We start from the raw sequence: 16,245 nt of genomic DNA on the forward strand, positions 1-16,245 counted from the left end.
CAGTTCGAACGCGCGTATGAATGGTAAGACGGACAATGATTTTTTTTGGTTGCTTTATTCCGGTGCTACGCATCATATGACGGGTTGTTTTGAAATATTGAAAGACGTACAAGATATTGATCCTTGTACGATAACTTTGCCTAATGGTAAATTTTCAAAGGCAACAAAAAAGGGTTCTGCCGTGGTAAATGACGAGCTGCGATTGACGAATGTGCTCTTTGTCCCCGAATTTCATTGCAATTTAATATCTATTTATCAATTAAATTTCGAACTTGATTGCACTGTGAATTTCACTAATACAATGTGTGTTATACAGGACCGCGTGTCGATGAAGACGATTGGGGAGTGTGATCAAAGAGGGCGGCTATATTTAATTCGAGGGACTGGTGGACCGAGAGCTATGGCAGCACGAAAGCTCACTGATGATGCTCGCATTTGGCATTCACGGCTGGGACATCCCTCGAAAAGAGTAGTTAGTCTTTTACCTTTCGTTAGCAATAATAAGCATTTCGATGAAGTTTGCGATGTTTGTATGCGTGCAAAACAAACAAGAGAACAATTTAATAGTAGTGAGAATAAAGCCAAAACCATTTTTGAGTTAATTCATGTTGATTTATGAGGAGATTATCGAACTCTTTCATCTTGCGGGAGTCGTTATTTTTTAACCATTGTCGATGACTATTCTCGAGCTGTTTGGGTTTATTTAATTAAATCCAAGAATGAAGTTTCCCAATTGTTACGTAATTTTGTTGTTATGGGAAAGAGGCAATTTAATGCCGATGTAAAAGTGGTGCGTTCCGATAATGGGACTGAATTCACTTGTTTGAGGGATTATTTTGCTAGTCTTGGTATTATTCATCAGACAACATGTGTAGGTACTTCCCAACAAAATGGAAGAGTAGAGCGAAAGCATCGTCACATTCTTAATGTTGCTCGAGCTTTACGATTTCAGGCTAATTTACCCATCGATTTTTGGGGAGAATGCATTTTAAGTGCGGGATATTTAATTAATAGAACCCCATCTGTGTTGCTTGAGGGGCGTACTCCTTATGAATTGTTGTTTGGTAAAATTCTCAATTATGATAATTTGCGTACATTTGGATGTTTATGTTACGTGAAGCATCCACGTAAAGATGGTGACAAATTTGGGAGTCGTAGTAGACGATGTATGCTCGTTGGATTTCCTTTTGCTAAAAAGGGTTGGGAAGTATACGATTTGGATACTAAAGAATTTTTCGTTTCAAGGGATGTCGTTTTTGATGAAAATATATTTCCATATTCCCTTGACAATACTACAGTGAGTAAGAAACACCATGTCCCTCACCTTGAGGCCGAAAATTTAAATTCCGAGGTAGCAGGGGAATTAATTTTGGAGGATGTCGGTATTGATTCGGATGTTGTGAACGAGCAGCCACAGGTCTCGCCTGAATCCGAATCCGAGCAGCCCATTTCTACGGAGGAGAATGTATCCAATCCCTCTTCAAGTGATGCCATTGATTATGGTCGTGGTAAACGACCGCATGTACCGTGGTCGAAATATAGTGAAGACGAGTATGTCACTGGTAGTGCTCGCGTGTTGGTCGATGAATGTAGCCCCTCTTCTAATGATCACACCCCTTCGTCTGCATCAGGTACGCCGTACTCCTTGACACATTTTATTTCTAGTGATAAATTTTCCATTCGACATCGTGCTTTTGCTGCAGCTGTCGATGCTAATATAGAGCCCAAATCCTTCAAAGAGGCTGCCAAGGACGATCGTTGGTGTGATGCCATGAGTGTTGAAATTGCAGCGTTGATTCGCAATGACACATGGGACATCGTTGATTTACCCAAAGGTAAGACGGCCATTGGTAATAAATGGGTCTACAAAGTCAAACTGCGAGCTGATGGGTCGGTCGAAAGATTTAAAGCACGCCTTGTGGTGCTTGGTAATAGACAAGAGGAAGGAGTAGATTTTTTTGAGACATTCGCTCCGACTGCTAAAATGGTAACGGTCCGTATTTTTCTTGCTCTTGCGGCTTCTAAGCAATGGGAATTGCATCAAATGGACGTACATAATGCTTTTCTCCATGGTGACTTGGAAGAAGAAGTTTACATGCGCTTACCACAAGGCTATTCTGTTGATTCACCGGGAAAGGTATGTCGTCTCAAGAAGTCTTTATATGGTCTCCGTCAAGCTTCTCGTTGTTGGTTTGAAAAACTATCCTCTTCTCTTTTAGCCTATGGTTTCAAACAATGTCTATCCGATTATTCTCTGTTTGCATTTCGGTCTAAAGGAGTTGAGGTATATGTCTTGGTGTATGTCGATGATCTTGTGATTGGTGGCAATAATGCGGAGGCGATTCGTCGTGTGAAGGAATATCTTAGTTCCTGCTTTTATATGAAAGATTTAGGTACCTTGAAATATTTTCTAGGTATTGAAGTGGCTAGAAGCTCCTCCGGTATTTTCATTTGCCAAAGGAAGTATGCACTCGACATTTTGATTTTAAAACCGGTTTACTAGGTAGCAAACCTGATCAAGTGCCCATGGACCAAAACCACAAGTTGGCCAACGCCACTGATGGTTTCTTTGACGATCCCGAGCGTTACCGACGATTAGTTGGGCGTTTGATTTACTTAACTAACACGCGCCCGGATTTAGCTTACAGTGTTCACACTTTGTCACAATTTATGAAAGAGCCTTGTATTTCGCATTGGGAAGCAGCTCAGAAGGTCGTTCGTTATGTGAAAAGTAGTCCAGGACAAGGTTTGTTGTTTCGAACTGGTTCGTGTCTCGAGTTGTCAGTTTTTTGTGATGCTGATTACGCTAGTTGTCCACTGACTAGGCGGTCTTTAACAGCATATTGTGTATTTTTTGGGGGTACCCTTGTCTCTTGGAAAACAAAAAAGCAACCGACCGTTTCTCGTTCTTCCGCTGAGTCTGAATATCGTGCTATGGCAGTTGCCACGTGTGAAGTGAAATGGTTACGAGGTATCTTGGATTTTTTATCTGTCCCCATTGATGTGCCGGCTTTGCTTCACTGTGATAATCAAGCGGCACTACATATTTCTCGTAATCCGGTATTTCACGAACGTACTAAGCACATTGAGATCGATTGTCATTTTGTGCGTGAAGCGATACTTTGTGGGATGATTCGTCCCGTTTATGTGCACACGAGTGATCAAGTGGCGGATTTATTGACTAAAGCTTTGGGTGTGCGCCAGTTTACTCATTTGCTTTCCAAGTTGGGCGTCGTTGATCCCCACGCTCCAACTTGAGGAGGGGTGTTACGATATATTATCGTGTTTGTATTTTCGTATATATGGGCCACGTGTATATGGGCCGATGTCACATAGGGTTTTTCATGTCATGTAGGGTTTTACGTGTATTTATTCATCGTTGTATTCGGTTGTTAAGATCATCAATACATACACAAAACTTTCTCCCAATTCGTCTGTCTCTTTTCAAAAGCTCTTATCATATAAAGCTCTTTCCCTATTTTTGCCAAACAAACACTTGGTATGGGTTTCTCATACGCAAGGTGAGAAAACAAGCATGAGATGTGGTTCCATAAACAAACATCTTCAGGTAGTTCCATCTTTGCAAACCTTTCTTCCCCAATCTTTAACAAAAACAAGCATTTACGAATCGAATAAATCAATTCCAATTTCTCACTAACCATCTGCCAATGAATTACTCCATTATAAAAATAATATGAAGCGGAAACAATTTTGATCGAGTTATCAACTAAATAATTTTTACTAAGACTGACCAAATTACCGAACTTGATCTCCATGAAGGTTCATCTTCTATGTTCATCACTTATTCGGAGAGTCTTGCATTACTCGACCAAAAGATTGACGATCTTATTGCTGATGAACTCTAAAGCTACAAACAGATTTTTGTTTCCATGTTTAATTGCCGGTTCACTTTAGCGATAAATACATAAATGTTGTTACGCCAATTTCCTAGTCAATTAGCTGGGTGATTATTTCCATGTCGCTTGCAATTAGATTCGACTTTATCAAGGATCGGCGACATATGTGAAAGCCGATTTTCTAAAATTCGTATGTCATTTATTTCAAGTTCTATTTATTTAGTTATTTTTTTTTTTGGTGACGAGGGAACCCGCAGCCGCTACCTTTGGTGCGCACTGGGTAAACCCTCGGGTGTACGTAATAGCCTGCAAACCACGTATACCAGGTAAGCCACCCGAAGGTGACAGGCTCGAAGTCTATTAGGCATGAACTCATGCCAAGAATGCTCCACATGATTTTGCTCATGAGGAGGCTTGAATCTGGGTCTCCTGGGAATTTCACCCAAGTTTTAACCACTAGACTCCACCCTTGCGTAGGGCTGTTCACTCAGTGGTCCGGACCAAAGACCAGACCGGACCTGACCATTTGGTCCGGACCAGACCGGACCGAATTTTGTTTGGTCCGGTCCGCGGTCCAGCTATTTACTCTACTTTGGTCTTCGGTCCGGTCCTGGACCAACCCGAATGGACCGCGGACCGGACCATGGACCAAAGTTATGTAAAAAAAGAATTTTTAAATTTGTAATATTATTGATTTTATTTTCTACTTTGTTTACACGTATTATAAGATGTGTAATTATGTAGTTAAATCTCGTAAGAAAATAATGTTGTTTATTTTTATCATTAGGAACTTCTCGAGTTCTAGTTTTATATGGTAAAACATGTCAATGACAATAATATTTGGTCCACTTTAGTCCATTTGATCCGGTCCGGTCCAGTCCACGTGTTTTTGTGGTCCAGACCGGAACGGACCAATATTAATATGGTCCGGTCCTCGGTCCACCTCTTAACCCTTATTTGGTCTTCGGTCCAGAGAGTTTGGTCCGGTCCGATCTGGTCCCGGACCAATGAACACCCCTACGGCCTTGCGGGCTTTATTGTTTCTATACTTCTTTCAGTCCGGCTTCTTGTACGCTTTTCGATGTGCCTAGAAAACTTACTCTGGTTGGTTAAGGAAAAATTAGAAAGTTTTTATTTAAATTTCAATTGTTTTTCGAGTTTACATTATATCATTAATTGTTTGTCGCGAAGAAATTTTTCGCCTCTTCTAACTAAATCATTGGTCCGCCGACCGCCATTGTGACTAACTATTGAGAAATTGAGTAGCTTGTGAAGGGACAATTTTTTGGGATTGATTCATTGAATACGGAATTAGATAGAGTTGGCAAACTTGACTCTATCCGAAATCGGATCCGACAGAAACCGGAAATTTAGGAACTTGAAACGGAATCGGGTCGACCTGTTTGCCACCCGACACCCGATACAACCTCATGATCCCCAGCCCGATATTTATTAGATAAATTTGAACCCAGGTCATGAGAACCACATCTCATGACTTGACCAACTATTTCTGTTAACATCTACAAAGTCGTCTCATAGTGTAAGACGGTTTTTTCCATAATTTACAAGGGAATATATTAATTTCCCAAAATCTTTTTAAATCCCATATAAAGTGATACGGCCGTTTAGGGTTTTTCCAACATTCTCATATATTTTCCTTTTTTTTTCACTATCAAATTAAGTTCATCGGTAGGAAACACAAAAAAATGTCGGATGTAAATCTTTATATCTCTCAAGACATATGGTTCGAAATCCTTAAGAATCTTCCTGTAAAAACCTTAGGCAAATATCGTTGTGTATGCAAATCATGGCATTCTCTCATTGTTTCTCCTTCTTTTATGACTGCACACCTTAAGCATTACACTCGAAACGATGCCAATTCCGTAATTCTGTACAACAAGATTGTGAAGAATTCAGAATCCAGAGAATTTGAGCAAATTAGTATCTTCCGTGATTTAGATATGTTGAAACAAGGTAATAGACTTCACACCTCAACTCGCCCTTTGATTCTACCTCGAATTTCTTTTGTTGGATCCGTCAATGGTTTGGTGTGCGTCTTTGAAAGTAATTATTTTGGCCCGAAAGACCATATTTTAATATGGAATCCCATAATTCAGAAATCCATTAAACTTCCGAAGTCCACGTTTGGGGGCAGATATTCGGTGGTGGGGTTCGGCTATGATTGTCATAGGAATGATTATCGGGTGATTAAAATTAGTCATTTGGATGGAAACACGCCATTTGTAGAGGTTTACTCGGTACAGGAACGAATATGGAAGTCAATTTGTGCTAAATATTTAGTTGATAACTCAATCATACTTGTTTCCTTTTCAAGCTGTTTTTGTAATGGAGTTATTCATTGGCAGATTCTTAATGAAAAAGCGGGGATGAGTTCTTCTAGACGCGTATGCTTGCTTTTGTTTAATGTCACCGAAGAAAGATTTGCAATGACGGAACTGCCCGAAGAAATTGAAAAGAGTAAGTCAATTGTTTTTGGTATATTTGAGTACCACGGTATGTTATCGATGTCCCTTTGCGACTACTTGTTATGGGGTAGTCTAAATACATTAACTAAATGTCAAATCTGGGTGAAACGAGACTACAACGTTGAGAGTTCATGGTGCAAATTGTTGAATGTTTGCGACTACACGTTCTTTGGCTATAGCCATAAGGGGCCAATACAGTACTTGGGACCGAACAAGGAATTGATTGGGTTCGTTAAGGAAAGCAATGGGCAGATAGTGTCCTATGATCCTAAGACTTGCCAAATTACGGAACTTGGTCTACGTGTAAGCGAATCTACCAAGTTCAGCGCTTTTTCGGAGAGTCTTGTATTGCTCGACCAAAAGATTGAAGATCTCACCGCCGCTTAACTCAAAAGGTATATCTAAGTTTAAATGACCGGTAGTTTTTATCGTAACGGGTTAAAAAGTTATTTTCGAGAACAAGATTATCTAATCGGCCCTCTATAATGGATGAATTGCTCGTGAGACTTGGATTGGGGTGCACATCATGTAGGACACTTTTACCCTACACTTTGGAGGAATGGTTAAACAATTGGTCAACATTAAGATCATGGAAGGAGAAAAGGATTATGCAAAGGAGGCTTAGTGCGTTATTCTAGTACGCAAGTTTTCGTGTTAAAAAGGATAAATTGTGTGATTTTTGTACTCGTTTTGTTTTATTTCTGTTTCCTATGAATTTTCTGGGACCCTACTCGCTGTAGGTCTCCGAGATTTTATCCCTTCTGTTAATAAAAAAAAAACTACAGACTACTACTTTGAACCCGACCACAATTTTTTTTTTTTTATGACGAGGGGGTTGAATCCCCCCGGGCCCATGCATTCCCGCACCACCACATGGACCATGTAAGCCACCCCCTTCGAGGGCTGCAGTGGCCAAGTGATCATCGCCCCAGCGGGTAGTCGAACCCGGGACCTCTCAACTCATGCATTTCTGCAAGTTTCAAGGTTTAACCCGGCTACCACTGGACTAACACCACTTGGTTACCCGACCACAATTTAGAGTCGTAACAAATTAGCTTCGTAACAAATTAGCTAATAAGAACGAAAAGAACAAACTAAAATCTGAAATTTTGACAGCAAAAACTATAATTCTTCGTATTTATAAGTAAACCATTCTATATTATACGTCCACAACATCCTTGTTCCTTCTCCCTTAAATACTCGGTTGTGCTCACTTAATTCATCCATCATTTCAAAAAAAAATGTCAAGACGTAAATCCATGTTTATCTGAAGACATATAGTTCGAAATCCTTAAGAATCTTCCGGTAAAAACCTTAGGCAAATGTCGTTGTGTCTGCAAATCATGGCATTCCCTTATCGTTTCCCTGCTTTTATGACCACCCACCTTTACAACTACACTCAAAACGACACAAATTCCTTGCTTCTCTACCGCGAAATACCTCGTGAAGCTCCAGACCACGAGCAATATATACCTTCTGTATTTCAAATCGGGTTTTATCCCCAATCGAGTATATCACACTTCAATTTTCCCCTTCAAAGCACATTTCCCTTCCAAGCCTTGTTCTTACTTTGTGGGGTCCATCCATGGCTTGTTGTGCCTTTCAGATACCCCTTATCCAGTCCCCGAAAGCCGAATCATTTTATGGAATCCCTTGCTTCAGAAGTTCATTAAACTTCCTAAGTCGATAACCGCTACCAATGATTTGGTTGGACTAACTTCTGTGTTGAGATTTGCCTATAATAGTAAACGAAATGATCATAGAGTGGTTAAGATCAGTTATAAGCGTGGCGACTACAAGTTTAGTCCGTTGGTTGAGGTGTACTCGGTTAGGGAACATACATGGCGAACTATTACCGGGGATTATTTAGTTGATAACTCAATTCATTCAGTCTCCTTTTCACATTGCTTTATAAATGGGGTTATTCACTGGCTCGTATGTTCAGAAGACGAGAAAATTTCTTGCTTTATAAACGACAGAATTGTTCGCTTTGTCAAATGGATTCTTTTATTCGATGTGGTCGAAGAAACTTTTCAAGCGATAGAATTGCCTGAGGCAATTGTAGACTTGCGGTTAGGTAACTTCGGCGTTTGTGAGTATATAAATCTAAGTTATCATTGTCCTGGTACGTGAATCGTGTTATATTTGACAATTCATTTTCTGATGTGATTTATCGAGTTTGGGTTAAAGACGACGAATCTTGGTGCTTGATATTGAATGTTGGAACTCGATAATTATACGCATATTGGTCCGATTGAGTACTTGGGGAGGAAATCGAGGAATGGTGAGATATTTGGGTTTATTAGAAAAAGTGATGGAATGTTGATGATGTATGATTTTATGGATAGAGACTTTATTGAGCTTGGTTTTCGCCAAGATGATTCTACTAAGTTTGCTGCGTTTACAGATAGTCTCATATTGCTCGACCAAAACACCGATGCTTACACCAACGATGAACTCGAGAGGTACTTCCAAATAATCTGAATTGAACCAATTTAATTCGTTTTAATTTCCAATTGAGTTAAAGACTCTATTCTTCATGTTTGTCCAAAATCGTCCTCTGCTTTGCCTCGCGGCCTCGCGATCCCATACATTATAAGATCATTTTAGTTTCGTTGTCGTTTTTAATTTGATTATTACGAGTCTTATACGCAATTATCTTATGCAGGATTGTATACTGAAGATGCTGAGAATTTACAACCCAAACGTCACTTCTTCATTATGTTTCAAGTGGGTTATGCGCTGTTCAATCTATTCATAGGGATGAATTATACTATGGACTATATTTCCTAAGTTGTCATAATGGAATTGAATCGTTTATCGTTGTAGTAGAATTCGAATTTAAGCTTTTATTTTGAATGAAGCGGACTAGTTGAGTAGCTGATGTTGAAATCGCCTTCACATTTTGTTTTTTCATTGATGCATCATGCATATGACTATGAGTATGGGCATGAATTGCGAGGTTCCGGGTTCGACTCACTGCATAGGCAGTATGCAATTATTGCATGGGAACTTTCGGTGTCTGTTAAAAGAGAGTGTCGGCTTATCGTGTTGTCGCGTATCTGTCGGGGTTTGGTGTCTTAAAGATGTATCGCTCTACGCTACTAATGAGAGAGGTTCAGTATCGGCTTGGGGCTTGACGACTGATTTATGTAATTTGGTTAACACGAACACGGACACGAGATTTATCTGAGATGGAATGAGGTTGAACGGTTCGCAACTCGTTTACATGTGACACGAATACAAACCCGACTCGATCCAATATTTTACCAGGCCAATGAGCGATCTTCCTTCTACCTTGAATACTTTTTTTTTTGTACTGGAAAATGTTGACCCAAATTATGTTTTTCTGCACAATTATTGGGAACCAAAATGCTATGCAGATTAAAACTTACTCCCTCTATCCCGGTCATTTGTTGTCCTTTTCCATTTTTGGGTGTCTCAGTGAATTGTTGTCCTTTCTATTTTAGGATTACATTTGATGAACAAATTGGCCATTCACACTCAATTTCATCCACATGTCATTTAGTAATTGGTTCTCTACTCTTTCCTTGGTCTTTGTGCCAAAACCAAAGGACAACAAATGACCGGGACGGAGCCTCATGCATGCATGCGTGCTTGTTTAATGCACCAACTACTTCAAATTTCAACTACATACATGCTTAGTTATTTATTTCACTAGAATCGCTACTACTACCTACTAAAAATGTCCGACATAAATCCATGTTTTTCTGAAGACATGTGGTTCGAAATCCTTAAGAATCCCTACCTATCAAAACCTTAGACAAATGTCGTTGTGTCTGCAAATTATGGCATTCTCTAATTATTTCCCTTCTTTTATGACATCACACCTTAAGCATTACACCCAAAACGACACGAATTCTTTGCTTCTCTACCGCCACATTTTAGATAACAGCCCGGACCACGAGCAATACCTTTTCTTTCTCGAGTCGGGTCGCGTCCCCACTCAACGATGTCACACCTCAATTTACCCCTTGAAGATAGATTGTCTTAAAAGGCAACGCTCTTACATTGTTGGGTCCATCCATGGCTTGTTGTGGAACATTTATCCATCAGTTCCACACTTCCACGTCTGCGAATTGTCAAATTTGGGTTAAAGAAGAAGAGTCTTGGTGTATGATATTGAATCTTATAGTGCAACATCCTATTTTTACGGGTCCATTTGAGTACTTGGGCAAGGATGGTAAGCTATTCGGGTTTTCTAGGACAACTGATCGAATGTTGCTATCCTATGATCTTACGATGACACGATTTATTGAGCTTGGTCTGTATCGACATGTATCTTCTATGTTTGCTGCGTTTACTGATAGTCTCGTATTGTTTGATCAAGACACCGATCTTATCTCAGATGATTAACTCAAACGTCGCTTCTTCATTGTGCTCCAAGTTTATTATGCGTTGCTAAATTTGATATATTGGAATTAAATCATTTATCGTTGTACTAGAATTGGAATTTAAGTACGAATTATATTAAACTAGACAAATTGAAAATACAAATTTCCCGATTAGGTAAAGCTGTAATACGCATTCTTATAAATCATAAGTACGAATTATAGTACCTTTTATCAAGATTCAAGAAGAGTACTCAGAATGATTTAGTTACCCTAGTAAGGCTTTGTTTGGTAAAACAAACTGAAAAGATAGTTGAAACTCGAAAAGGTACCTGGAAACTGAAAAGCTAACTGAAACCTGAAAAGGTAGATGATAGGGTAACTGAAATTTACGACCTGATAAGGTGACTGATTATATAAATAAATGTTTGGCAAACTAACTGAAAAGGTACCTTATTTTTATAAAATGACGTAAAAGGACATAATAATTATTTAATACTAGTTTTATACCCGTGCAAAAAAAATGCACGGGTTTTAATAGCATGCGCTATTATTATATACATGATCATATAATTGTGCGTGATTAAGTGTTCAATACCGTGACAATATAAATAGTCCATATTTGGAGATTCGAATATTTGATAAATATTAGATTTGAATATCAGATAATATACAACCGTATTTTATTATATTTATATTAAAGGTATTTGACATGTTAGGCCCGTTGAATGTATGTAAATTGTAACATTTTATGTAAATTGTGACATTTTAACTTATGTTTTAACATAAGTAATTAAAATAAGAATAGAATATAGGAATAGAAATTGAGTTGAGTAGAGGGAGTAATTAAATAGAATAGGAAATATGGGGGACCCACATGTAAAAACTCAGTAGCCAATCAAAAGTGAAGAAAAAACTTGGCTTTTATACTATGTAGATATTCCGATTCTGATTATGTTACAGTTGTGGACATTCTGAGATTTTATAAAGGTTCGATATCGATGATGAATAAATGGGGGTGTATGACCATTCTGAGATTTTATAAAGTTTCGATATTTTGGTTTGTTAGCCTTCGAGGTAAGGTATGATTACTATTGGCAGCTAACTAAAATGTCACCCCACAAAAAGTGGTATGGCAGCATTTAGTTATTGTTACTGAGTCTTCATTAAATCTCGATGATGAGTGGTATCATACCGATTTGAGAGATATTTTATATTTTGTCATTTTTAATTTAACTATTTTTTTTTTTGCATTATCATTTCTATTTCTATGTTGATTTAATTGTCTTTTTTTTTTTCTCGTCTTGATGTAAAGCAAAACGAAATGGAAGCGAAGGTCGTCCGACATTTGATGAATCTAAAAATGCACGGATTGTATTTTGTATTTATCTGTCTCTAATTTTATTTATGAATTTTAGATTTTATTGATGTAATTGTTGTAATTTGTAATTTATGAATTTTAGATTTTATTGATGTAATTGTTGTAATTTGTAATATTTTATCTGCCTTTAATAATGTAATTTGATTTATTTTGTAAATTTTAGATTTTAGATTTTAAATATAATTTTTGTATTAGCAGCCAGAATCTTTAGACGGAATTTAGACGGATTAACAGTCAATTAAAAGCAAATATATCAGAATCACTATTTCTCAATGTAGAGAGAGAGTAATTAATTCAAGAAATTTTGGTAGGGGCCCACGTTGCTGAATATGAGGAGCCAATAAGAAAGCAAAGAAAAACACAGCTTTTATACTATGTAGATATTATAAATTAAAGGGGTAAAAAGGTAATATTACCAAGAATCAGGTACGTACCTTATTTGAGCAAATAAGCTACTTGCCAAACACTTCCAGAAAAATAATCTACCTGAAATTTTTATCAAAAAAGCTACTTGATCAAAATAGGTCTAAATGTCTTTAAAAACGGCCTAAATTTCAAAATAATAATAGGTATAACGGTTTTAAATAAGGTGAACAGTTAAGAAACCAAAAGGCCACAAGATTATTGTACTGTATCGCAGTAATTTATGAGCCTCACGGTCACAGTGTCACACTTATGCGTGATAGTAAAGTAATACTCCGCAACAAAAATATACAGAAATTATAGTGAAAAACGGTTTGACATCGTTAGACGGTCCGTTTTCATTATAACACCGTCGTATATTGTGTCCAATTATCTTATTTGAGAATTTGGATCGTCTGTTTGAAATTAATGAAGATGAGATAATTGGAACTTATTTATTGATTAAAACTATTCATTTGATCATTTCCAATGTCAACCTCTTCACACATAGAGTAAACCAAAAGTCCTTTTAGTTCCTTCTACTACTTTAAATACTCTGATGTTTCTCAATCTATCGATCTATCTCTCACATTTTTGTTCTATCTACTAAAAATAAATAATGTCGGACGTAAACCCGTGTTTCTCTCAAGACATGTGGCTTGAAATCCTTAAGAATCTTCCTGTAAAAACCCTAGGCAAATGTCGTTGTGTTTGCAAATCATGGCATTCCCTTATAGTTTCTCCTTCTTTTATGGCTGCACACCTTAAACATTACACTCGAAACGATGCAAATTCCGTAATTATGTACAAAGAGACTGTTGCGAGTTCAAACACCGAAGGATTTGAGCAAATTAGTGTCTTTCGTGATTTAGATACGTTGAAACAAGGGAATACACTCCACACCTCAGTTTGCCCTTTTCTAGTACCGCGTGATGGGTTTAATATTGTCCTCCTTTTATTTTGTTGGGTCTGTTAATGGTTTATTGTGCGTCTCTGAATGTAAATATCTTAATCCGAGTGACCGTATCTTGATATGGAATCCCTTGATTAAGAAATCCGTTAAACTTCCTAACTCCACATTTACGGGAAATAATTCTGTGTTGGGATTTGGCTATGATTATCACCATCGTGTGGTGAAAATTAGTTATTTGGATGTAAACACGCCATTGGTCGAGGTTTATTCTGTTCAGGAACGAATATGGAGGACAATTTCCGCTAAATATTTGGTTGATAACTCAATCAATAATGTTTCCTCTTCACACTGCTTTCATAATGGAGTTATTTATTGGCTGATTCTTACTAAAAGAAATGAGTTCAGTTATTCCCTTGGCGAATACTTGCTTTTGTTTGATGTCGCGGAAGAAAAATTTGCAAAGATGGAACTTCCTAAAGAAATCGTAAACATTGGCTCAGGTGTGTTCGGTATATTTGAGTACCACGGTATGTTATCGTTGTCCTATTGTGAGTACACCGTTTTCTGGGAACCTTATTTTTCAGCTGATTTTAAAATCTGGGTGAAACGAGAATACAATGTCGAGGGTTCATGGTGCAGAGTATTGCGTGTCGGTGTCCTACATGACTATTTCCATAAGGGTCCGATAGAATACTTAGGAGCGAATGAGATGTTGATCGGGATCTATAGGGAAAGCCTTGGACAACTGGGGTACTATGATCCTAAGATTGGAGCAGTTACGAAACTTGGTCTTTGTATTACTAGATCAACCAAGTTCAGTGCTTTTTCGGAGAGTCTTGCATTGCTTGACCAAAATATCGATGATCTCACTGCTGAGGAACTCGAAAGGTATTTCTAAAGCCGTCTAAATCATCTTTTTCCTACTTGTAAATGTCAGTTTGCTTAACTGATAAAGTTATAATGTTTGTAATACGTTTGTATATAGGCCGGACCCATCGTTGTCAAAAAAAAAGAAAAACAAAAAAAAAAGGCCGGACTCAATGCGCGCCGCGGCTTTCTAGAATACAAAGATAAAGTTGATCGATACATAAAGTTTAAACTGTAAGTTTATTTTTCTTATACGGCTTTAATTTCGTATGCAATGCATGGTATTTTAACAAAGTTGTGTTTTTGTTTTGTATTGATTCATTTGGTTTTATCAAGCAGGTTGCTGAATGTTTATTTGATGATTACTTTTGGATGGAATTTCATCAACGATCGATGATTTTATGTTGAGACTAATGATGTTCGAATATGGGTTTTAGTTCAATTGTTATTTATGAGCTTTACTATGCGAGTCTATTCTGGTGTTGTAATTTGGGTTAGAAAATGTTTACGAGGTATTTGGCGTATTATGTCATCGTACATCCTACCTAATGAAAAACCTCCTTTTTTTTGCTATTCTACTTTAACTTGGTTATTTATCGTACATCCTTCCTAACGATGATGTAGTATACTCGATGGAGACAAGAAAATGAAAATTCACTTGTAAATATTATGTGTTTTAAGTTGTGAACATAACATATATCAAGAAGACAGATATAACTAATTAATTAGTTTCACAATAACGATCCATATAACCGTCTTAAACTAGTCCGTAACATCTAACATCATGCTATCATACGGAAGACTAAAGTCTCTATGGTTTTGCAATAAAATATTGTATTGTATAACCTCATAACGAATATCTCCATGTCCTTATTATGGAAAAGTGGTTTTTGGTGGATATTATTTAGATAAAATATAACTTGGTTTAACATAACACTCTACAAAACTTTTTTTTTATACCAGAATTAGGTTTATATATGAAATATGTTATTCGGTTGTTTAATTTTTTTTGGGAAGTTAGCTTGGTTTAGGTTGAATAGGATAGTTTGTTGTAAAAGAAAATTATATTGTTACGATATCGACATGTTAAGATATCGTTATATCGTAGAGAATAATATTGATATTATATTATATAGTGTTTTCATTGATAGGAGATACTAGGTTTACATTTGAGTGTCTATATATACGTACCTATCGATTGTATTGAGACACGAACGAACTATAATTGTTCCGGGTGTAATTCCAGAGCAGTTATTTGTTTACCACCCGTGCTTGTAGAATGACGTCTTTGCTTGAATCCTCCTTGCGGTCTCCTGAAACGATGAACAAACTGAGGGCTCGGCTTTGGCCGAGCGTACTCACTCCGACGCTCAAGTCAGTAAACTTAGAGAGGTAAGTTGTTGCTTGGCTAAGTATGTGTTGTGAGAGATAAGGAAGATATTACCAGATGAATAGTGATTCTTAGGTTAAAAATGTGTCCTCTCCTCAATGAGGGTTGAGGAGTATTTATAGACTTTCACCTTTTGTCACGTAGTGGCCAAGTGGCCAAGTGGCTAGCAGGCGGAAAGACCGTTCTACCCTCGGCCGATGGACCTATGGCAGGCCGGCCGAGGGGTCTTGGATATGAGTACGCGGATATGTGCCCCGGCTGGCGAGTTGCCTGGCCGAGACCCAAGTGACAGGCCGATGGACTGCATCGGCTAGGTTGTCTGATATGTTGACTTGCTGTGGATGTCTTTGACCTTGCTCAGTATGTTGACTTGGTCAGCGGTGCAGAATATGCCCCATCAATTTGCCCCCAGCATAGTCTATGCCGTGGTATGGGCTCCGATGTATGTTGAGCGTATATTCTGCGTAAGTAAAAATTTTTCTGCCCCGGCTTCTTCTATCTCGGTTTGGTTCTACTTAGGCCGTACCATATCCCCCCTCCACATGGATGTGTAAAGGACATCCGATGTGGAAAAGAAAGTGACGCTGGCCGAGACCA

At 38.0% G+C, this 16,245-nt stretch overlaps 1 protein-coding gene across 1 annotated transcript; it reads left to right on the forward strand.

Annotated features, from left to right (window-relative positions):
• Positions 1-5,563: 5,563 nt before the first annotated feature.
• On the forward strand, positions 5,564-6,730 carry LOC141627379 (F-box/kelch-repeat protein At3g06240-like). Its single transcript, XM_074440680.1, has one exon. It carries the CDS (start codon positions 5,564-5,566, stop codon positions 6,728-6,730), a length of 1,167 nt encoding a protein of 388 aa, XP_074296781.1.
• The last annotated feature ends 9,515 nt before the right edge of the window (positions 6,731-16,245 follow it).

The sequence above is a fragment of the Silene latifolia genome, chromosome 2 (assembly GCF_048544455.1).
Source record: "Silene latifolia isolate original U9 population chromosome 2, ASM4854445v1, whole genome shotgun sequence".
NCBI lineage: Eukaryota > Viridiplantae > Streptophyta > Magnoliopsida > Caryophyllales > Caryophyllaceae > Silene > Silene latifolia.

Excerpts from the sequence above, each read along its gene's own strand:
- LOC141627379 (XM_074440680.1), top strand. The coding sequence starts at position 5,564 with ATGTCGGATGTAAATCTTTATATCTCTCAAGACATATGGTTCGAAATC.